This window comes from Rhea americana, unplaced genomic scaffold (assembly GCF_003343005.1).
Source record: "Rhea americana isolate MKP2758 unplaced genomic scaffold, rheAme1 scaffold_473, whole genome shotgun sequence".
NCBI classification, from domain to species: Eukaryota; Metazoa; Chordata; class Aves; order Rheiformes; family Rheidae; genus Rhea; species Rhea americana.
Genome location: NW_028186616.1, coordinates 51,613 through 77,087, shown reverse-complemented (window position 1 = coordinate 77,087; position 25,475 = coordinate 51,613). Strand labels below are relative to the sequence as shown.

The 25,475-nt window shown below is 38.3% G+C and overlaps 1 protein-coding gene across 1 annotated transcript; it reads right to left on the bottom strand.

Moving 5' to 3' along the window:
* Positions 1-738: 738 nt before the first annotated feature.
* TRA2B (transformer 2 beta homolog) lies at positions 739-25,475 on the bottom strand. Its single transcript, XM_085316595.1, has 9 exons — positions 25,340-25,475; positions 17,728-17,861; positions 12,993-13,155; positions 11,645-11,833; positions 9,773-9,888; positions 8,472-8,555; positions 2,851-2,913; positions 2,019-2,092; positions 739-1,144 (listed from the first exon to the last, which is right to left on the bottom strand). Exons 1-9 carry the CDS (start codon positions 25,373-25,375, stop codon positions 1,134-1,136), a joined length of 870 nt encoding a protein of 289 aa, XP_085172721.1. The 5' UTR covers positions 25,376-25,475; the 3' UTR covers positions 739-1,133.

Genomic DNA, 25,475 nt, shown 5'->3' with positions numbered 1-25,475 from the left:
GTCTTAGTTTCTAGGCTTCCATGTTTAGTCAATAGTGGGTCTGTGATACTCATCTGATCCAATATTCCCTATCTGACATAGAATTTTCATAGATTATGAGTAGAAGAAGCTGAAGAGTACAAGTAGGCAAAACAGCACTTCTGAAACTATTTAAAGTGGGAAACTGGTCCAAAGACATTTGATGTTTTTATTGCCTCCAGCATTTTACTCACATATGCAGAGGAAGATGTACTTTTCAAACAGAAGAATTTGTTTGAGGGAAATAAAAAAAAATAATAAAAAAAAAAAAAAAAAAAAAAAAAAAAAAAAAAAAAAAAAAAAAAAAAAAAGCAGGTAGCCTAAGTGTTATTGTGTTGCTTTCTGCAAGGATGTGGATGTCTAAATGAAGTTCTTTCACACTTCTAAGCTCTCCTCACCTTAGGTGACAAAATATGTTAGAGCTTGTAGATCTGAAACACCACAGCCTGCACAGCATTACCAAGATTTTCGCCTTGCTCCAGTATTGCTGAATGTTTCTTGCTGCTGCTGCTGTACAGGTTACATACGGATGTCTCTAAACATTGGATTACTATACCTGAAGGCACTACATTTATAAAACAACTGCCAAAATCACAGTAATACAAAGTTAGTTTGTGTGAATTTTATTTCTGGGCTTTGTGCTATGTCTTCTGGAATACTGTGTAAAAACGTAGTGTTGAAGAACATTTATAACCCACATTTATACTTGGCAAAAGTAAGTAGGAAAAAAACAAATTTTATTTTTCAACGTTTTGAAAGTGTTTTACACAGGTTTTGATCTTCAGAATACCTTGGAATCAGTAGAAAAAAAATAACTGAACAGTTTGTTTTTACAATAGAAACCTTTCAGGAGTCAAAATGGAGACTAAAAAAATACATGCAAAACATACTCTTCAAAACACAAATTGAAACAAAGCACCAAACTACACAAATATGCAGAATGAAACAGCATTTAACATCACAGAAAGAGTAGTCTTCATAAAAGGTGTAAAAGTCACCTATTCACTAGGCACTGTTCACTTGTTTTTAAACAGAAGAGACAATAAAAATATTGTCCACAAACTTGCAATTTCAACTCAAAGGCTGCAGCTAGAAATTCCTCTATATGTCATGCTTTAATAGCGACCTGAAAGAAAAAAAATATATATACACACCTATTAGACTTCTAAGTACTGACACATTAGAAGTTGAGTGTGAACTCACTGATATACCTCAAATCTGTAACAACAAATTCAAGATCCTAACAACCTGTCTAGGACAAAATGCAAAGTTACAGTTCTACTAGTAAAGTTCCTTCATGTAGAAAAAGCAAAGATATCTCATATGCACAGGGCTGATACTTCAGTGTATAAAGAACAGAATTTACATTCTGACTATCTGTCAATGGCTGAGGTCGGTTTCTTTATCTATCAGCAAAAGCAGTTGCGCTTGTTTTCATCTGAACACACAAAATATTCATGAGAATACAAACTACTCATTATACAAATAGCTTTAAATCATGTAACATTACAAACGGAATACATGATGAATGTTGTACTTTGCACTTTCTGCTATCAAAAATACAGCTTTATAGTCTATGCAGATAAGCAATTTGAGGGGGAAAAAAAGCACTGTATGGACCTCAGATCGTTAGCCTCCTCTTTAGCAAGTTAAACTGGGAAATTTACTTCCAATTCTAGAACACGCAGAGCTTAGCAATTTGATATTGCTGTCTTAGACAAAAGCAAACTGTTAATATGCTATAATGAAGTGCTGCTGCCACTTAGTTCCCAAGAGATGTATAGCTTCAAACTTTTAGTTTTTGCAAAATTGTTACTCTGTCCTCAATGTAGTCATTTGCTCAGAGAAAGGTATTAAAAAGAAACTGTTGTTAACCCCACCTCCCCCACCCCGACCCCAAAGTCGGAATAGTTTTTAATGCAGAGAAGAGCTCAAGGAAGAACTGCAGACAAAGAGAAAGTTTACTTTTGATTTGCTAGCTCTAAGACAAGGTTACTTACGAGGTGAATAGGACCGAGATCTGGATCGAGATCTGTAGCCCCCTCGGCTGTAGTATGGGGATGGTGACCTTCTCCTATGAAAGAGGAGAAGCACAATCATTTTCTTTGTTAGTGCCTATAGCAGGCAAGTGGTAGCAGCTTTATATGACTACCTTTCTCCATCCCAATCCCGGTATCAAAGCATACACTTAGGAAAGCTAGTAAAGCATATAAAGAACTGATTAATATTCCTACTGGACAGCAAGGCAAACATTTGAGTTTTCTTAATATTCTTCTCATGAAGAACTAGTCACAGTAATATTACTTTGGACTAGTAAAAGAAATGCTCTCCTGCATTCACAGTTTGACTATGTGAAAGTTAAAGTCAACAGCATCCCAAACAAGCAGAATAAATGAATTCTTACCTTAACTTTGAATTTAAATGTTTATTCTCAGATGGAAAGTTGATCTGAACAGCACTCTCTGCTACATCCAATCCAATCCCATCTGTCAAGCCCTAGAGATTTCTTCCCATCTAAGCACTCCAAATTCTATTTTCCTTGTCCATTTCCACTAAAGTTCCCTTAATAGTAATTCAGCCCCTTCCAATCCACCCCCTACACAAGTTTTCCCTGTGCAAAGCTACATTAATCTGTCCCTACACTAACCTCACATCATTACATAATGATGAAGCAGCCTTGAAATGAATCACACTGCTCACTGAAGAGCAGCATATATTCAGCACCCACCCCATTTCTGTTAGCGTATCTGAAGATATCCTAGACCTCTGCTTACAATCACATACAGAAATACTTCCACTGTTCTCCAGATACTGAAACCTTTCCTATCTTACCTGTAAAACTGATCCCTGTCTTGGACAGCTCTCCACCCTCCTCCTCCACCTCCTCCGCCCCCTCTGTGAAGACAAAATTTTGAAAATTTTTTGAAGTCAAAAAAGTAACACCAAAAAAAACATACATACAAAATGCATCATCAAGCATAAGAAAATGATCCAGAGTCAAGAAACCATTTAGTTCCTACATTGGATAACATTAAGTTACTTTCTCTCTGCAGTTAGTTTTATATCTTCTTGGAAGAAGTTGGCTTAAAAAACAGAGTTAAAGTACAGTTAGAGAATTCATATTCCAGCTGACCAGGATTGTATTTTACAATGTCAAACTCTCCAAAGAGCAGCAACTTGAGACTGGTACATAGTCTTGACTTTAAAAACTGTTTCTATTCTCAGATGCTTACCCAGTTGAGGCAAGCATTTTATTTTTATTTTTATTATTTTTTTAAAGTAGTGAGGTAAGTTCACTGTCCTGAAGAAACATGAGCACAAATTCTGTGGTTGAAAAAGTAAAAACACTCTTTTGTTTTAAATACACAACGATCATGTTTAAATAAGAGCATCTTTAGAACAACTTATCCTTATATAAGAACTGTTTAGAACTGAAACAGTTGATTATAACAATTTAACAGTATCCAGCAGCTAGTTTGGCACCTCCACATACTAAATTATCAAGGGCTTTGCTCCAAGTCTGAAAGAATAAAGAATGGAAACAGCTGGAAAGTACAGAAGAAAGTATAGTAAGAATCTCCTCCCTAGATGTTTCATTACACAGCATGCCTACAAATGGGTTCTGCTTAGCCATTTAGTTGCTAGACTGCTGTTTGACTACTTTCCTGTTTTTTTTTTTAAACCACAACGTATCACAGCTCTTACTTGTGGGACACAGGAGGCCATCTCACCACTAACCTTAGAAGTTTCAAGTTCAAAACCTGCCTAAAGCGCCCAAATATTTAAGAAAGCATGTTAAAGCAATCACTACCCATCCTTATAGGATGTATTATTTGTTACTGGAAGCTTTTGCAGCCAGTGCTATAGGGAGGAGACTGAACTAAGTTTGGATTACTAAGCATAGGTGACTGCTACGGCTCTCTTGCAGCAGTTCTAAAAGGCTGCAATCATATGAAGGAAAAAGGAGATTTGCTGATCAGAAAGGCAGTGTGTATATTTTCTTTTTTAGTCTTCCCCTTTAGGTAGACACCCTGTATGCAAATTTTTAATTATCCTTTTTACAGTCATGCTTTTCCTTACAAGAGTAAACATTCCATGGCAATATCGTGAAATTAACCTCCTGAGGTTCAACAAGGGCAAGTGAAGAGTCCTGCACCTAGGAAGGAATAACCCTAGGCACCAGTACAGGCTCGGGGCTGACTTGCTGGAAAGCAGCTCTGCAGAGAAGGACCTGGGAGTGCTGGTGGGTTACAAGTTGACCATGAGACAGCAATGTGCCCTTGTGGTCAAGAAAGCCAATGGTCTCCTGGGGCGCATTAGGAAGAGTGTTGCCAGCAGGTCGAGGGAGGTGATCCTGCCCCTCTACTCAGCCCTGGGGAGGCCTCATCTCGAGTACTGTGTCCTGTTCTGGGCTCTCCAGTACAAGAGAGACATGGAGCTACTGGAGAGGATCCAGCACAGGGCTGCAAGGATGATCAGAGGGCTGGAGCATCTGCCCTGCAAGGAACGGCTGCAAGAGCTGGGCCTGTTTAGCCTGCGGAAGAGACGACTGAGGGGGGATCTTATCAACGTGTATAAGTATCTGCAGGGAGGGTGTCAGGGGGATGGGGACAAACTCTTTTCAGTCATCCCATGTGACAGGACAAGAGGCAATGGGCAGAAATTGAACCACAGGAAGTTCCGCCTGAACACGAGGGGGAATTTCTTCACTGTGAGAGTGATGGAGCACTGGAGCAGGTGGCCCAGAGAGGCTGTGGAGTCTCCTTCTCCGGAGACATTGAAGGCCCGCCTGGATGCAACCCAGTCTAACATGCTCTAGGTGACCCTGCTGAGCAAGGAGGTTGGACTAGATAATCTCCAGAGGTCCCTTCCAACCTTATTGATTCTATGATTCTAAGAGCAATTAGATATTTAAGCTGTATAGCAGCCACGTGCAGACTGTGGCTTATTTTCAGTATCTGCTGTAATACATTATAAAGGAGTTGCAGAAAATCTAAAAATGCCCCCCTCCTGCACCCGCCAAAAAGGGAATGGAAAACATCCTCACTGGAACTGTCAATACTCTTAGCATTTCTATCCTAAAGCCCTAATTCACATAACAAACACAGGAGAGTGTGCAGGGAAGTCAGAACATTACCTAGAGCCTGATCACCCGGAAGGGCTGAACCAAAGCACAGCCCTTAATTCTGTATGTTACTATGCAAATTGGTACACTAATTAAAAGTAATGGCTCATCTTCTCACATCACTTCTTACTAGTCTATTGTTCCTTTCAATTCACGTATTCTTTATGCCCAATCATTGTATCAGTCTTTGCAACCAGTCTCACTAATGGAAACAGCTGAAATAATTTCCAGTATCTGATAATGTTTAACAAAGATCCAAGTCACAATTCACCATCACAAAGGACAAAGGTAATGTTTAAGTGAACACTTGTGATCACATCAGAACTTAGGGAAATTCCTTACACACAGAAATTGCAAAACAATTTCTGAAACCATAAAAGCAGTAATAGATTTCAAGAAGGACAACCAGTACACCCGGACCAATCCATTAGGAAAAAAGGAAATCTGTTCCATAAAGACGTAACAGAAAAAAGTCTTACCAAACACTGCAGAACCCCAAATCTTTTGCTGGTTCTTATATGCCCTCTCCATTCTGACAGGTCTACATTAGAACCACGAGCAAAACAAAGTGGAAGATGGAAGAACACAAATAACAAGCTAGTAGCACTACTTCACAGACTGCCCAACAGACTATGCTGCAAGACTTTTCAGCTTCCAAAGCTTTGACAGACAGCTTCAATCAATTTACCTTATAGATACAAGTTTGTTATCTTTACAACATGAGACAAGAAGAGGCAATGGTAACTGTCCTGGAAATGTTGCTGCACTTTGTGCTCTGAAACGAGCCAGAAATTTAGTCAGAGAAGTGCTTTTGGGTCACATCTCCCTCTTACTGTCACTATAAAAGCCAACATACAGTTGTGGGCAAAATGAAAAACAATAAAGCATGGTTCTTGCATATCCAGTATCTACTTAAGATTTTAGTTGTTATAACTCCCCAAAAGGTTCAAAACCAGTGATGCAGCAAAATGGACTGAGAAGGTAAAAGAATACCTTCTCTAAAGACTGTTTCCCAGAAACGAGTAGGACATTTTTGCCTCCTGTATTTATTGTAATGTATCAGGAACACCTTCACTCCCACCCTGCAGCACTGGAAGCTCTGCAGAAGTAAGGCACTTACTTTAACAAATATAAGGTGAGAAAAGCAGATGGGAAGCAATGGCGACAGTCTGGGAAAGACTAAAGATTCCAAGAAACAAAAGGAGACGAGAGCTGACGTCTCTGACAACGACCATATAAGCATGAATAAAGTAAATAAAAATATATTCTTTTCCTTTGTATTTAGAAAGTAAAAGTACCCTGAAAGCTGACTGATATATCATGGTACTTAGCCTTTATACAACTTTTGAGCTACAAGGCGATAATTTAACTTCAATTCATGTACTTCCCATATCACATTACCCAGCAACAAACTCACCCCATGCAGATGCATTAAAATCAGGCAAACAGCACAGGAAATACTATATGGTTCTGCAACCATATACACATTCAGTAATTTCAGATAGAAAAGATTAACTGTTACCCCTACTCCTAACTGAATAATGTCCCAGACAAATGCTGAGGACTTTAAAAGGGGCAACAGTTGCTGGCAGTCTTCCTGTTGAACATTCACAGCTGGTTTCTTTTCTAAAGCTAAATGTTGTTATTTAACATAGAAGTGTAGAAGACAGACAGGAATAGGTGTGAATTTCCAAGAACACTTAGATCAAACCTGACAGATGATCAAGCAAGAGTAAGTTCACAAGACACAGGAATAAAAAGTCCTGTACTGCTTCTGTTATGTCTAAGAAAATAGTTTAAATGGAAACTGCTACAGAAAAACAGAACAATGGAAAAGTTGGGTCCCTTGTACCCCAGAAAGAAGTTTGAGTAAAGTTAGGAAAGAAAATATTTGATGCATTGAAATATGTTATACTGTAACAGAAGACAACTGATAGGCACTATTATCTCAGCACTTTTTGGGACAGCTTGGATACATACTTAGAAAAGGAAATAAGACTAGATTAGTTTAAGATAAGCATCTCTATGCATGAAAAGCAAAATTTAAATCACCAAATTATGGTAGCTTGTGAACACACAAATCATTTCAGGGAACAGTAACTGCTTGACAGCATAAAGAGAACGTCCTCTTTATCCTGGTCATGTAGAAGCTAGATTTTGTGGTCAGATTCAATCACCTTATTATCATGTTGATACACAAGCCAAATTATTTTGCTGTTGTAAACCTCTCTGGAGAAATAGCTGCTCTCACTATTTTATCATTTGTGCTAGTCTAGTAACAAGGTGGAAGATGTTTAGAAACAATTAGTTATGACTTTCTAGAATGTAAAATACCATCACTTTCCCCTTTCCTCACCCATCCTTTTCAACCTGATAGAAGTTTGGCAACGTGGTTAAGGTCTACTGAACACTGCAGCTTTGTCCTTGTATACTGAAGAGACGTGGACTCTGCCAGATTCTAGGAAATGCTAGCTACAACTCAAACTCTGCATATACCTTCCAGCAGAATCTGTTAAATCTACTAAAAAACATGGTTTCAGTTTCTCCTCTAGTTCTTCTGTTTAAACTTGTCATTTCCTACCACTAGCTTGTAAAGGTGTTGATCATCAGGCATCGTAACAAGGAAATCCCAATTGTGGGTGCCAAGGAATTAACTGACACATTGCCCAGTGGAAGGTAATCCCCTTTTCAGCTCCATGCAACAATTGAGCTACTTTTGTTACTGGACAATTAAGCTTTGTGTGTGGTTTTGTAATACTGTTACTTTATATACAATTAAATTACCAGTATGTTAAAAAAAACTTTTCACATAAGTGCCCAGTACAGACCAGTTTAGTCTTTCAATTTCTGATTCCTCATTTCTGGCAATAGCTGAGATGCTATGATTATTAACAAGGGATACTGGCAACCACTGATTATCTCCTACTGTCTGCCATCTGACTCCAAATACAAATAAATTACAATGCAAATTCAAGCACTAGGTCTGCACTTCTGTTCCCACCACTTTATTGCTAACAGAAATGAACCAATGAAAATTTAGTATGACAGTAGAAAGAATGTAATAGGTTTTGGAAAACTGATTACAGACTAAAAATCATTATGAATCAACTCAGGCCAAAATTAAATACGCTGTTCTAAGTATTTCTCAATCTCACCACCACATGGATTTATATTGAACACTCATTTTGATAAAGATTTTATAGTAAGATTCCAGAATAAAAGAATATTTAAAAACACATCTCTAAGATAAACTGGTGACACTTAAGTAAGAGTGGAGGTTAAAAAGCACTGTTTAAAAAGCAGTCTAGTATTATAAAAGTTGGTTCACCTGTATGATCTGCTGTAATAGTCACGATCATCATATCCTCTATCATACCCTCTGTCATAGTAATCTCGTCGTCGTGAGCTGCCACTACAAGCAGTAAAACAGAATTGCATTTAGTAAAATATAAAACATTATATATTCTTCATAGTGCTTCACAGTAGGCATAAAGTCAGTGTTCTACTACCTCACTTTGCATTACCACCCATCCTCACAGCTGAAGTGACTGCCTGAGCATTCCTACTTCATCAATGCTTAAATCACTGCTTTTTAAAGTGCTCAAACTTTAAAACAACTATCTGGTTTCCTCCTGGGTCTGAAAGCTCTTAACATTTTGACATTGCAGAGGAATTCCATTCTATGCCAACTTTTCATTCACTTTTAACTCAGAGAGCTCCTTTTGGAAGAATTTCCCCATTAAAAATAACTAACCACCTCAGTATCAGGCACACTTTCACCAATACCATCAGTTGAAAGCTTTTAAACTTGGAAAAACAATTCACATTCTCGGTGACTAAGCTAATAAATGAATACTCTTTTGATAGGGAAAACAGACAAAGCTGCACAACTAGTATTTGCTATTGTACTCTGTTCTTCCTAAAAACTACAGCTTACAAAGCCATTAATGTTTGAAGGCATATAGGAGATCACCCGTTAATCATATACAACTTAGTATCATGTAGAAAACATCAGAAATTGTCACTGTAAACTTATTTAAATGTTTAGACAATTCATGTGCGGGCAGCCTAAGTAATGAACACGGGTTTCTGCTCACTGACCCTAGATTAGTCACTGACAAGTACTATATAAATTAACCTCTCCTATCTGAAGGACTCGAAAGATAAGCATTACTACCAGCACCTGTCCACATTTGTAGGTTTTCTTTGTTTTTCTAATTTGCAGAGCCTTCTTGATCAGTTAAGTTAGCAACTTTCTGAAACTTTGTTAGGTCAGCGTTAGCACACCTAAGTGTGTTTAAGTGAGCTAAAAGTCATTGGAGGCTTTGTTTTGTTTTGTTTTTTAACATAATGAGGCATTAACGGTGCTTTTTGTATTTTAGTTCCCAGTACTGAAATGTCCACACTGGGGCATATAAGTCAGAAGCAAGGAAATATATTCATTTTAGGCTTTAATACTATACTGCACATACAGGCTGGCTTTCATAACACAACACTGAAGTAGAAGCCTGTTAAAAAACAAAAAGCACACAGAAGCAGGACTCTTAGAGGGGATGCTGAACAATATTAATAAAATATAGGACCTGGTATGAATCTCATCCCTTACTGGTTTAAAATCAGGTGACTTACTAAGTTGGTCTTCCCATGTAGATACCAGGTGTAGGTGTGTGAGGTCTTTTTGTTATGGAGAAGTCTACCCGGATCCTTCTTCCATCCAGCTCCATTCCATTGGCACGTTCTTTAGCCTATACAGAATGATAAAATACAACTAGCTGTAGGTTTAACTTCAGTATCAACAGAAGTTTCTAACCTCTGTCTCAAATACTAGGGAGTCTTAAAATAGCTTAATTAAGATTCAAGTCTAAATTTCACTTATGCCTGATACATAACACTGAACCTACACCTCAAGGACTTCAACTTATAAAGAATGTTAGTTTCAGGCATTTCATGCTATAATAGTGATATACTACCTCTGTATCTTACATGATTAAGAGACACCTGTGTATACACACATGTAGGGAGGTGTAACTACTCCAACACGGAACACGAAGCACAACATTTATAAGTTAACAACAGATTAGTGCTGCATGACAGCTAAGGTTTTTCCTCAAACGCATCCTCAAATTCAACTGTGACCTTGGCTATGATCATATTTGAGTCATAAATAAAATGCACATCAAAAAGCAGCCATTGCTTTTTTCTATCAAGTTGCAGGACCAACATAAAAAGCTTCAACCTAACATGGAAGATTCATGCCAGATTTGATTAAAAAAAAAAAAAAAAAAAAACACTGTAGTTCCTAAAAGGCTGAATTCATGCAGAATGCCAGCCCAGTGTCTTTCAAGAGCAGGCTAAACTGCAGAACTCTACAGCTGCCAAGTTCCCTTCTCTGCTCATTCTGTACTACTTGTAAACACAAAATCCCCAAACTTTTTATGCAGTATAGACATTATTAAATTTTATCTGATGCTTTAGTATTTCCAGAGATTACTTGCAGGGGCCAGAAAGGCACTGAGGTATTTTGCCTGGCCTTCCAGAAAACATTCCTCCTCTCCCACCCCCCTAGACTTCTCTGAAGCACTAGAAGTCATCAGAATGCACGTTAATGCTCCTACGGTGCACTAGAGCATTTGAGAAACTCTTGCACGCCAGTGTGGTGCACTCTGAACATGCTCAACATTAAAAAGATGACCACATACAAGGATAGGAAGGAACTCTCATCTCACAGTTAAACTGGAAGGAATTTGTGTCTCTGTTCTCTTCTTCCTATTGACAGTTTGCACTATGGCTAGGTTGAAGTTTGCTTTGGTGAATTACACAACAATTCAGCCTATACAAGGACCAGTGTTCATATCCTTATGCTCTTTCCTCCAGTACACAATAGATATTTATCACTTGATTTAAGATTCTGAAGTTTATGATAAGGTGCTGAAGGTATTTTAGGCCCTCAAAAGGCAGAGAAAAGAAAATAGTGGCCTGCAACATGTGATCTTGAACAGTTTTCAAGGCAGCCTCTATCACATATTCTATATATTTGCTTTCCATACAGATTCAGAAACCCAGAGAAACTGCTGACAAAGGGCACTTTTTTAATCTCAAAGAATCCCAATTCACAATTTATCTGTGTGCACTATCATCACAGTAGAAGTTATCAATGAAGAGAGGAGTTTTCAAGTAAAAGTAAGCGTGAAAACGAAAACAGTTTCTACAGCTGATCCCTTTGCACACAAGGAAGACTACATCGAGACTACATCTGCTATCAAAACACTACTTGAAATAATGCTTAGATAAGTAAATCCTTCCTTTTCAGGTGACAGAAGTTTGCTTAGCAGTAGCTTGCATTATGATTATGTCAAACATTTATAAGGGATGAATGCACAAAGATCCCTGTATCACTTCAAAGGTTGAACAGTGAGCAGTGAGCTTCCTAGGATAAATCCTGTTACATTCCAGCAACTGAGAACACAGTAAATATGACAGTCTTTCTTTTCTCCAACCTACTTCCTTAGCATCCTCGACATTTTCAAAGTACACAAACGCAAATCCTCTTGAACGCCGAGACTGCTGATCATACACAATGGAAACATCAGCGATTGGACCATACTTGGAGAAAACTTCTCTCAGATCCCTTTCTGTGGTGTACAGACTCAGTCCAAACACACCAAGACAACAATTTGGGTCAGGATTTGCCTAAAGGAAGAGATACCTATTAGAATAAAATTGCTTTATTTGCAAAACAAAATATTTCACAAATTTGAGTCTGCCAACAATTCAAGCCAGAAAAAAAAACCACTGCTGCAATTCGTTAAACTTGCAAGTAGACATTTTTATGAAAAAGATATATAACCTCCTTTCACAAAAACACCTGTTATTTCCTAGCACACTGTAGCAACTATAGTGACAAAAAAAACTACTATTTTATTTATACACATACACACATATCTATATAAACATGTAAATATATATAGACACAGCCATATACCACATTCTTCCCACGCTAGCTGCTGACTGTTGATTATGATGGACGGGCCTGGACCACCTCTTTACTTGGGTTATTTATCACTGTCCCCTTCCCTATTTTAGCGTGATTCACACTGCTCTGTCACCTGAGGATGTAAACAGCTAAAAATCGACTCATATGCCTTCATTTAATTAAAACCTGTCTTGGTGGTTCTTTACTGAATATTTTAATTTTCTCGTCTTTCTAATCAAGGAGAGATAAGCATTTCTCCCTCCTTTCTAAAGGCATTTTGGAAAAAAACCCAAACAAAACAAAAGCCATCTACACACAAACAGCAAAACCACACAACCCCCCCCCCCCCCCCCCCCAAAAAAAAACCACTTAAACTGTACAGACATTGCTACCTTATGGAGATCCAAGGTGTATCAAAACTGAAATGACAATCTCAACCTTATCTTTTAAACAGACCTTTGTTTTTCTGCTAGAGCTTTCTTACAGTTTATTGTAGTAAATAAAGTTCTAAAATTTTGTTTTTCAAGCTGTAAAATTAAATAGGATTAATTTAGTACCTGAAGAGTCAAACTTGATAGTTATTCTGCTCTACCAACAAAGCACAGGAGACAGGAAAAAAAAAGTCAAATCGCATGCAGGTTCTTAAGTTTGCAGAAAGATTTTCAGAAAAAAAGATACAGGTCTTCTGTAACCGCTTTTTACTATCACTCACTAGTTTACCAGGGAAGTGATTTTACTTTGCAATTAGAAGCTGAGACAAATGACTTAATTTCTTAAGAGCAAAATGTTTTTCTGAAAAATCCCGATGACCAAACTTAGCAATTTTAAGATTATTCAAGACTAGAAATGAGTCTCCTACTTTTGTAACAGACTTACCCTGTTTCCAATATGACGCCTGCGAGTAGACATGGGTGAATGGCTGTGACTATGTCGTCGTCGATAATCCCGACTGTAAGACCTACTTCTGGATCTCCTATGAGATCGGGAACGAGAGCGTGATCTTGTGTAGTGTCTACGAGAACTCCTCCTCGATCTAGATCTGCAAGAAGGATTTACAATAAATAAAGCTATGTCTTTTGAATCTTTCAAAAAGCAAAAAAGTCAAATATTCAAAAACAAAAGCTTAAACTATTTTCTAAGAACCTGCAGTACCACATAGTTAAGTCGTATTCCAGAAGACAAAGCTAATCAATTCTTACTGGTCACCTTTACAGTTAAGACTGTTGTTGATGCTCTCAGAGCATTTCTATTAATGAAAAAGAAAAGCAGGGAATAGAGAAAGGAACCTCAACTTCCATTATAGTCAGTTTTTAACTCCCCAATAGTTTCTAATTTTCTCTAATAAGACTATCTTGGCTTGAAACAGTTTACGCTTAGAATAATCACAGAATTTACAGTAGTATTTAAGTAAAAATAAAATAGCTGCAACGGCTCTCTCAAAGTCCTAGCACAGAAAGGAAACAGGAATAAATTATAAGTCTATCTTCACACAGAAGATCCATGATTGCAGAGATGCTTATTCTAGCACTTAGAATAACACAGCTTTTAATAGAACTGAAAGGCAAATACACTTTTTACATAGTAGATAATTAAAAGCACAGAAGCTTGCAAAATATCTCCAAAATAGAGTTCAACAGGATTCAAGAGATTAAGCCCTTATAACAAAGTGGTAGTAGGTTTATCCACAATCTGGTATTTCAACAGTTACTTAACATCAGCTGCACGTGTAAGCTAGCTTTACACGTTCAGACTTGTAGCATACTTAGGCAAAGGTGCAACTGGCTCACTAATTTCAGCCCACTTCTCTTCAGAAGGCTTCAAGAAATGTTTTCCCAACAGCACTAGGTCTGTGGAGATGAGATCATGAAACACTTCAGTTACCTCCACTAACTTTTCAGCCCTTCAAAATACAGTTGATCCTTAGTTGAGAAGCTGAGCAGGTAAAACATTTATAATGTAAGAATATTCCTGAGCTTTGCCTGCTGCTTACACTCACTGAACAGCTTGCATGCTATACAACATTTACTAAGAAAACTACTGCAAGGCTAAAAAGTGCATTTAACGATGTAATATTTGGGGGTTGGGGGGGATTAACACTCTTTGTCACAAGTTGTTAGCCTTCAGACTCTCACTGGTGCCTTAAACAGCCTCCACAAAGTAGGAGGACGACACGGCAACAAATATTACTCAGATTAGAAGATACCATCATTACAGAACCGTGTTTCAGAGTAAATAGCTGCTACACTGGCACGACAGAAGTTCTTAACCTAGACCGGTTTTTACTCTCCTGAGCATTTAACAGCTCCTGTTGTCAGGATTTCTCACCAGGTGTCCCACAGACAGCCAAACTGCATGACATACCCTTCAAGTTACAAACCTCCTCAAAAAAATTACACCTCCAACCCTTTCAGGAGCGAGCCAGCTAGTCAAGTCTTTCTCTACTTGAAGCATATACATGTGTTTTAGGGAAACAGACCAGCTCCTGCTCAACTCATCTCATTATAACACTTACAACAATGTATTTAGACAGAACAAACCATGTTTTTTTGACAACAGAAAGGAGAAGAAAGCGACTGAACTCTCAAATGAGGCAAGAAAGTCAGTACAGAAAGACAATGGAATGCCCAACAAATACGAAGCTCAGCACCTGCATATGGCCACATTTTATCCTTTGACATTGAAAAAGTTCATCTGAAGGCAAACACAGAACTGATGTTCCAGGTTTTAAAATGTATCCAACAACAAGAACTGAACACTCCTAAACTAGACAAACTGCTATCTGAAAGAATAATATTTATTTTAAAACAGTCATTGCTTACATATGGTACCTTAAATGCTAAGTGCTACTGCTGTTACTCTCTTTTGCTGCAAAAACACATCTGAAAATCCCCGTTTCTCTGCTGAGAAGTGTTTAGACTTTAAGAACATACAGAATCAGCCAAAAAAAATTAATAAAAAAGTACGCTTGCAGAGCATTTCCCCTATACTACTGAGGAATCTTCAATAAAAAGCAGCTTTTAATTTCTTAACCAAGTACGCCCAAACTCCAAATGTTAAATACAAAAGGACACAGACTTGTTCCCAAATCAAAATTTGTATGTAATACTAGTGACTCAAAAATTCATTTGCCACAGAAACCACCAAGAAATATGAAAGTTCTCATAGCATTACTTATACAGTCAGAACCAAGATTTAGGTGACCTGCTCACGGTCACATCCAGGTATGTGACGGCACTGAAAACAGACCTAAGTTTGTTGATTCTAAATGTGTGCTTTGACACAAGGCTACAACTCTAGTCAAAATCACTAATGAATCCATTCCAACTCTGCAATATACCTCCTCCAGTATATTCATAGATATTTTCAGGATGGCTGTTAGATGCTCAGGAAGCCATGGCAGTCAAACTTTTCCTGCTGCTCATCAAGAAAACCACTGAACCTGCAGCTGCAAGGATATTATTCAAAGGGTGATTTCTCGTAAGAACTACCAGCTTGCCCAGTTTGTTTTAAAAAAAAATGTATTACAGTGCCAGGACTCTGGATTTCCAGATCCTGTATACAACGCTGAAAGAAGCAAACACAAGCTGTGTCTGCATTCTTACGTAATATCCTGGGTATTTTGCAAGTGAAATACAAGGCTTTAAAAGAAAAGCATTAAAACCATAGGGATTATGGATTAAGGTGCTGAGAACATGCTGGGCTAGGCCCTGACATGCTTGTGGTTTTAGAAGATAGAAGGCTGCCCTAAGGATGGAGGCTACACAACCTCTTTGAGGCTTTCAAAAGCCAGCTGCATAAAGTAACATGGTCTGAGCCCACAGCTGACTGCTTCGGGCAATTTTTCAGTCCTCCTGAACTACCCTACAAGTTTCCCATTACTAGCAGTTACCCATGTCACTCCAGTCTCATACTAAGTTACGCAATATTTATTACAAATAATTTTAAATAATTGATATTATTTAATGATTATAATTTAAATATTTTTAATGAAAATACTAAGTATTTGGTTTGACATTTTTATTCTTCTGCTATAGGAATCTTCAAGTGCATAGTTTGACAATTATGACCAGACCTGAAGTACAGAGAAAAAAAACACCTATTCCTGTGTCAAAATCCCCAAGTATTTATCTTTTCTATGAAAAGGCCTTCAACTGTACATAGGTATGTTCATCTTTATTAGTTCCCCAAACTGCAGCCCTGCTATACTCTGAGCTTGCAATACTGAATACAGGATCAACCGGAGTATCTTGCAGCTGTCTCCCTGCCACTGCATCCAGTTTCCACCCAAAGGAAAACCAGGTGCGCAGAGCTGTCCAGGGAAGGCAGAATAATCTATATCAGCTCTCATCTCAACATGCAGTCAGGCTACAATTGTGATACACTTCCTGGCTCCTGCTAGATTAATTCTAATCTTGCCAGCAGACCTAAGCACAGTACTTGATAGTATTTTCTATCATGGGTTATTGCTAATGGAATAATGTCTTTAAAAGTTGTCATCTGTCCCCCACCCTGACCCTAGCTGCCTTATTTTGGTAAGCCTAATTCAGTGTTCATACACAAAAACATACAGTGAACATCTCAGCAGGAAAACCCACTACTGAAATCATTTTTTTTTCTGAATGCTTACAAATGAGCAAAGGAAGACTCATTTCCTTGTTTAGTCAGCACTGAATTATCTAGGTTCTCAACAGAAATGACATCATTCACCCACGTACAGGTTTTTTTGCCTTTTCATTCATTCTTTTAAAATAGGCACCAAGCACGTACCTCTTAGAGGACATGTCTAGTAAATTTAATATCAAGTGACTAACACAATGACTTTGTTGATTATCTTATTTTTAGACTACGAGCATGGTTGATTGTTCAGTGAAAAGTTCCTTGACAGTTTCAAGAGGAATTCTGTATGTACAGCTTATTTGGCAGAAATAAAAGGACTGTTAACAGAGTCAAAAATGCATTTTCGTAGTGTCCATTCGTGTTGTCATATAACAAATGCAAAAAGCTACTTTCTCACAACTTTTGAGAGCTAGGAAACACTCTAGATTTTAGTTTTTCAGCTTACAAATTTTCAGGTGACTATATATTTTAAAGGTAAGAAAGATCTGTTACAATTTGCATTTATGTCTACTGCTTCCCTTTTTTTGGGGTGGAAATATACCAGCTACTATTTTAAAAACATTATTGCTTGCAGTAAAAAAAATCCTTAACGTTATTGTGGCCGGTTTAAGGAAAAATCTGTAGATGCACTCATTTCTTTTAAAGCCCAGAAAGATCTAGAGCACCTAACACTTCGCACCCAAGAAACCAGCCATTTTAAGCTTAAACTTCAAAGGCAGGTCTCCTTAAAAACTGTATCAGTAAAGACGTAAGCCTATGTAGCACACAACTTCTCAAAAAGAAAAAAAAAAACCCTTCAAAAAGAAGGCCTAACTTGATGATTCAGCTTTTCAATACAGAAACCACACACATCCCTTTGAATTCAAAGTTCACAGATCACCAGTTACCTCCGGCAATAGAATGGGCTAAATTAGACTTCAGTTCATCTCTGCCATAATAATCCAAAGATATCTGACTTGCGAAGGGGAGGAAGAGGTAAAAGAAGTGAACTCACCTGGATTCAGACCTGGATCTAGATTTTGACCTGGAACGCCTCGAGTCCTCCTTAGATCGAGATCTTGCAGGAGTGTGCCTCCCCGACTTGCCAGAACCATGAGCACTTCCGCTTCTGGAAGCAGAACGGGATTCCTGCACGCAGATATTGAAAGCCTAATTTGTACACAATTTCTGGTTTACCTAAAGTCTGTAAACAAGCTCCAGTGAAATAAATGGTAAAATATCATATCTATGTGTCCGGGCAGTTGGAATTAGAACTGCCTAGATTTTTAAGAAGTTTTTCCCTGGTAGACACTTCTTTACCCTGCATATAGTTTTGCTATTAAACAGATAATGCATGCATGTTTAGCAAAATATACAGGGACACATAAACAGACTAGTAATTACTTAGCGTAGTGCTTTCAGATTCCAGATTACTTCTTATCTTAACTTCATTTTTATTCCTTTTCTTCATTCTTCCGTTTCAAATTCTGACTTCTTTCATCTTCCCCACTTCACACAAATTGCTCAATATTCTATAAGTGGGACTTCTGGTCTGATAATTAGCATGCATTCACTTTCTTTTTTTTCAAATTTCAGCTTCACTTATTCCTGAGCTTCAAATAATTCTCATTTATAAAACTTGTCAAATGGCGACTTCCGCATTTTCCTTCTTCAACATTAACCTTAATAGAAAAAGAACAGGATGAAGAATATTTAAAAACTCCAGGATAAAATCTAGTGCCAAAACTGAAACTAGAAAAAAAAAGTTTTGTGGACTTTGACTATATATGCAGTTCAAGAATTGAATCTACCAACTTTCCTACTATTTTATATACAGATTCAGTCAATTCAATTTAACTTAGTACTAAGTAACTGAATTCACTATTTATGTCTACATTTAATATCAAGTGTACAATGGACCAACTAAAGACTTACTCATCAATTCTGGCATTAAGAAATTCAAATATTTTGTAATTCATCAGCCACATACTTAAGACAAAATCAGCAAGAAATGACTTCAGTAAATTAAGTCCCTACAGAGGCTAATTGATGTGCTTTTTGAATGTAGAAAGCACAGAGTAGTTTTCATTCGTTGACTTATGACTGTGTTACTGTTTTGGGAAGTTCTCACAGTTTAGAGGGTCTAGTTTTAAAACTCACATCTACTTTGCCTGCACAAGTGTGATTACACATGCAGGGTTTGTAACTCCAAGTCAAATATGATTTTTCATGAAATGAAAATACAATTCTGTGTAAAACACAAGTACTGCTCTGGAAAAGCATCCCACCTTCTTTATTATTTACTTGTAATCTATTTTGGTAATGACATAACCTAATTATCCTTTCCAACATTTGTATTTTTAATCAATACAATGCTAAATTCAGTCACACGGCTTCAACTTTTGGGTTAAATATACCAGAAGGTATTATTTACTTCAAGATATTAGAAGAAATTTAAGATTCAGCAGAAAACTCATCTATTTGGTCATTTATTTTTAGAAAGACTAAGTTCTAAATCATGGGTCAAGTCTTGACAATGCTCACTAAAGAGAGTAGAACCGTTTGTTTAAAACTATGTTTTATCTAAGTAATGTTTGCTAAAATTTGAACACAATTTCTTTTGAAATTCTAATAGAAATAGTACTAAGTACCAATAGTACCACTAAAAGTACCAAGCATTTAAAAATCCATTTGCTAAATCAAATTTTAGTTTTGCTTAAATCAATTCTAAATCACTTAGAATGAAGTCTAGCTATTTAAAACTGCCGATCATATAACACCTGGGGGAAGAGGAGGTGCTTGCAAGATGAAGCAGATTTTCAATTAATAGAGAGCCAAAGAAATAAAACAAAGTTGGTCACAGCTATATTCACCAAAATGCATGATCAGCTCCATTAGTTTAATAAACATCTTATTTTCTACACCTGCAAAGGTTAACACAAGCACTGAGAACTAATTTCTCACAAATACCAAATTTATCCTAACCTCATTACTACATTATAACAGTCCTAGAAATGAGTTCTGAAGTCTCATGTAATAATTTAACTATAAGTAGTTTTCAAAATATTTTTAGACTTTATAAAAAAACAAACAAGATTTGAAGGAGTGATAAAACCAGAACTAAGACTGTTCTATATTTGAGAAAAATACTTAATTCCCAAAACAATATACTCTTGACAAATTCAGTCTAAACAGAATAGGTAAGGTCCAGAGATAGAACATCTAATACTGAAGAAAACAGAAAACACGTATGATGCTTTGGGAATGGGAAGGAAACAGCAGGGAGAAAGACCTTGCTCAGAAACGTACTCCAAAGCTATTCCCCTCCCTCCCCACCAGTAATTTTTAGAGACACCAGGCTTTGAAGCAATCATTATGGAAGTGGCACTAGAATAAGCAAGTGATCTAAGTCTTCATCCATTTGACACACTTATGGGATGATGTTTGTTTGCTCTTTTATATTGATGGAAACCTACAAAGAATAAAAATCTGAAGACAATGGCATGATAACCACATCCGAAAATGAGGCAGTTGGCTTATTTTCATACAGCTTCTTTGGATTTCACAACACTTTGCTGGTTTTAAACCTACAACTTTTTATTTCCTGGATCATCATGTTTCAAATCTTAAACTTAACTCTACCATATTTTACAGTATTATGTCACTTCTTTCTTGTTTCAAGCCTCAGAGGAATTAATTGCATCTCATCTGTTCAAGGTATTACTCAGACTGGTAATAATCTCTAGAATTGAAAAGCTATTATCTAAGCTCTCATCTAAGAGAATCCCTCCTACCTAAATTACAGCTTTTCAAACACTGCTAGCCAGAACTCCAAACTTAGCTTATGCCCCATTATACCATCTCCTGATGATGGTTTATTTAAGCCATTCCCCCCACCTCCCGTAATTCATTTGACAGTTTCTACTACCTGCTTTTGTTGTTCTGAATACAATGTTCTCTTTTTCTACCTTTTGCTTCATGAGTTGTAACCTTGTTAAATAAAGTAAAATAAACTTCTTGCTCATGACACATGGAAGAACAAAGATAAAGAAAAAAGCTAGCTTGTATTTTTAAATTTTAAATACTTCCAGATTCCCAAATAACTACTCCAAATAATCATTCCAAAATAATCATTTTTCTAACCTTGAATTTCTCAACTGCAGATTTTAAAAGCCATCAAGTCACTTGATCTGTACCTACAAATCCGACCTACTTCCACTTGAATTTCAATACTACATGATGGAGGGAAAGATCTTAAGTTGCGGTTTCTGAATTCTCTCTTAGAAGTGTGTACCTCTAAGCACATTCATAAAGATTGTCACATTCATCTACTGTGAAAGTACAGAATATCACAAGAGCGGAATTATTCTGGGGACAGCAGATTAAAAAAATTTCCATTGATAGAAGCAGCTATAACGTATGTAAGCTTGGGTCATGCACTTCTTGTACTTCAGAGATCCAGTTCTTCCTCACAGGAATTAATCATAATGAGTAATAGATTTCAGTTATTTCACAACTAAAATATAGCCAAACAAAATTTTGATATTATTTATACTGAATTCCTACAAACTTATGTATTTCCACTTGCTTTCCCAAAGTTACAGCCTCCCATGATTTCCTCAAATCTGACTGCAAATTTATTAAAAGTGTAATTGTGCTAACTGCACATTCCTTCAATCTCTCTACTGCTGAATCCAACAAAGTAATAACAGCTTCTGCTTCTCTTCCCACATCTGTTTTCCAGTGCCTTAGTGCACTGATCCTGACTCGCTCTGAAGCCACTCCATCACCAGATCGCTGCTAGGGGCTGGGAATCCCATATCATGAGGGAAAGCAGTCTACAACAGCTTGCAGAACACACTCACTTCCAGTGTTTTTCTTCTAAGACCTTGTTAAAACAAATTTATAAAACAATAAAGGTACTAATGAGATAAATTAAGAGATGTAATATTTTCTTTCCAAAAGATTCTAACTAAAGCCTAAATATTTCAATTTAGTTCACAGCTTCCAAACAGCACAAAATAAATAAATAAAAAAATAAAAATAAAAGACAAGACAATGTGGTTTGGAAAGTTGAGCTCATGATCTAGCAGGTCAACAGCACCAAAACCCAGCTTCCTTCCACTCCATCTGCCATTCACTCTGACCTCCGTACACTAAGCTAGGAGGAAACTAATCCAACAACAAAAAAAGCAAATGATTTTCTCACAGCTAAGAGTATTGAATGAGCCCACCAAGAGGTCAGATCAAATGCCAGAAAGTGAAGGAGGAAAAAGGAGAATGACCCATACTTCTGACGGCAGCAAGCTATTAGATGGCTTCTGACCATCCCAAACTGCTTCCTTAGAACTTCTTCCACTATTTATTTCTAAGGGATGATATAATATTCTCAAAAACGCTGACTTTACCTTTTAAGTGATCAATAACCATTCAAGGTATTTTGACAGTAAAAAGAGAAATCCAGCTGTAAGATTTTTTTTTTCCTCCCTGATCAGTCACACAACCAAGCTAGCTCACAGGAGACTTGCTATTTGGAGGTTCCAAATATTCAGAGAATAAAGGAAGTAAGAATTTTCCTAACCAGCTTTCTTTCCAAGCCTTCTGTACACAAACTGCACAAGTATCTCAAGAGTGAACAAGATTACCATGAGCAAAATAGAAGAGACTTGGAAGAAAGTGGCACTCTGTCTCACTGCATGCTGTTAGAAGTTAAATTTTACCAGTATTTCAAATATTTGATCATTTATCTAATCTCTTTGATTTTACAGAAGTTTTCAGAGTTTAAAATCACTGTGAAGCATAAGCAGTATGAAACAATTTGATGAAGAAACAGTATTAAAGTCACAACATAAACCCAATTTAAATTTCAGTTGCCACTGAGATAGCAAGTCCCATGACTTCCACCAGTGCTTGAGCATTTCTTCTCTACTGACCCTAAGGCTATGTGGCTATACAGTCAAGTCTGTGAACCAATGCAGCTGGAAACTGAATCAGAAAATAAATTCCAGCTGATTCAGTTCCCAGATCTGACTGACTATACAGCCACTAGCACCGGCAGAAGGGAAGGAGCAGGAAAACAATTTAACAATTTTAGGAGCATAATTCTTGTTGGCAGCATAGGCTTGGAACAGTTTAACAACCAGCTGTAAAGCCATATCCTAGATTATTTATCCAAACAACGTTCCTACTCTGCAAAGTGGAGACTTCAGAGCCCAGCTTGAAGAAGTAGAAAGCTACCGATTTGGTAAAATACAAGCCTTAAACAAGTAAAAGTTATCTGTAAGTAACAATGTTATAGCACTAGAAAAGCCAATGCCTGATCTAGTCTACAATAGGAGGCTTGTAGCTAAATTATCATACTTTTTACTTTTACAAGCATGGATATCATGTAGGACTTACCTATAAATGAGTCACGAAAGTTCAGTTATACAGAAATAATGTTAGTCTTCTGCACAAGCTCTAATGGGACGTAACTCATCTTAAGCCTCGTTCACTGTAGAGATTGCCTGAACATAATTTAATATTATTTTTTTTTCCAGGAAGTCCAGAAGAGACAAAATAGAAAAATGGGCATGGGGAAAAAGCACAACAGCACAGCAACTGCTGTCCTATCACAACCTGCACCAATTGTTTCAAAACCACTTTACAACAATAGTTTTTACTTCTCTATGCTAAATAAAAGATTAAAAAGTAGGTTATCCTGACAAAACGTACTAGAATTAGGTTATCATTTTAAATTGGTTTTCAATCTGACTTGCACTGTAGTAATCAAATCTCATATTTAACTAGCATGCAGCAATCCATCTTGAGCAAATCAGAAGCAATACTCTACTGTTGAAAATCTACTGGTTGTAATATGGAAACATTAGTGAAAAGCATTAGTGAAAAACAGTGCTGGGAGGAGAAGGGGCATAAAAGTCTACTCTTTAGTTCCTACCTTTCAGTGTTCAAAATCATCTACTATTTTTACCTACCAGGAAACCATTTTTTTAAAAAAAGAATATAACCTGCCTTGAAATAGTAACACTCGCATACTAATAATGCTTATTAGAGTGAATATGAATAAGAAAACACCAAATTAACTTATTGAGAGGCATTGCAAAAATGCAATTTCCTGCCAGTATTATTTTTTTTAGAAAAAAGCATGTTTTTTTTGAACTCGCTAGGAAAAGTTTAAAATCTAAACTACCAATCATCTAAACAACTCCCTTTGATGCTTCAATAACTTAAGTTAGACTTACGTTGAATTATAAGAAAATACAATATTGATTCCTGTATCGCACTTTTCTGTGGCAGCAAAAGGAAAAAACAACACTTTTTCTCCCCCAACCCTCCCAACCAACTACACGTACTTATGAAGTACAGATTACACCCCAAGCTGAACTGTTGCAAGTGATCTGCAACTTTAGTGAAATTCACCCAGCCAGTAATATTTTGCAGTAGCTTAAGATACCTTCTACCATATGGCAAGTTTCACAATGCAAGCATGGAGAATACTGCCTTAGCACTATGAGTTCACTGCTTGAGGTTTACTATCCAACTATTGTAGTCACATTTAAATTAAGCTAGAGACCAAGCCACCTGGATGCAAAGGTGCAACTCCATCAATAAGCAAAATTAATATTTTACAAGCAAGCACAAAGAGCAGCAAGCCAGAGTTCAGCTTATGAAGTAATTCATTAAAAGTAAATTGCAATGCAGTTCTGGAGGGAGTACAATGAAGGATGCAACTACTACCTTTTTGCATTGTCTCTTTCTATTCTGCTGTAAAGTCACAAGGCTAGGGGATATAGCACACAGGCTACAAAGACAGAAGTACAGACCGTGACCACGCCACCAGCCTACACAGCCGCAGTGCAGCCTGCTCTCATCCACAGCGAGCTCGAGGAGCTCCAGATGCCCTCAATCGCCTGTCCAGAGCCCACGGACCTAAACAGCGCCAGCGGGAGCGGACGTGGGCCTACAGCCTGGCGGGAAGCGATGAGGAGCACGCGGTGGTGGGAGTGGGGGTGAAACGAGGGGTAGCAGGCCGCTTTCTCCCCGCCCGCCTGGCAGAGCTGCCCTAAAAACTGGCGGCGGCCACCCGGCCCCACCATCACGACACGGGAAGTAGCCAGGGGCCTCCCGGAGTCCGACTGCGCTCCCGGCACGGCAAAGGTAACACCGCGTCGCGGAAGGGCCACGTAGGCGCGCTAGGCGCAGAGACAGGCTGGCCTCCGCGCTGCGGGGGGCACAGCCACGGGTCCCCGGACTCGCAACCCGACCGCTCTCGGCCATTTTGTCCCTCTCCCGGAGCGCCTGGTCACCAGCCCAAGATGGCGTCGGGAAGACTCACCATGGAGCGCGCGGGCGGGCGGGCAGCTAGAGCGTCCTCGCCCCGCGCCCCCATTTCCTCTCACGACCGGGCCGGCGGCCATTTTCCCGCGCCAAAACCCAGCCCCGCTGGGCCTCCCCGCACGCTCCGCCGAGGATTCCTCACAGGCCGCGCCGCAGCGACCCCTCCCTCAGCGGTTCAACTGCCCTCTCCGCCCAGGCCCGCAGGAGGAGGACACCAGGAGCGGCCGCACCGCCCGAAGAAGGGCGGCCTGAGGCCCGGCGGGGCAGCGCACTCGGGCTCCGTGTATTACCCGCTCGCCGTAGTTCTGCTCCCCGCTGTCGCTCATCGTCCCTCCTCACAGGCTCCCAGCGACCGCTGCCCCGACCCGACCGTCTCCGGCGCGAGCGCTGTCCGCACAGGAAGTGACGCAGGCCGCCGCGCGCGCG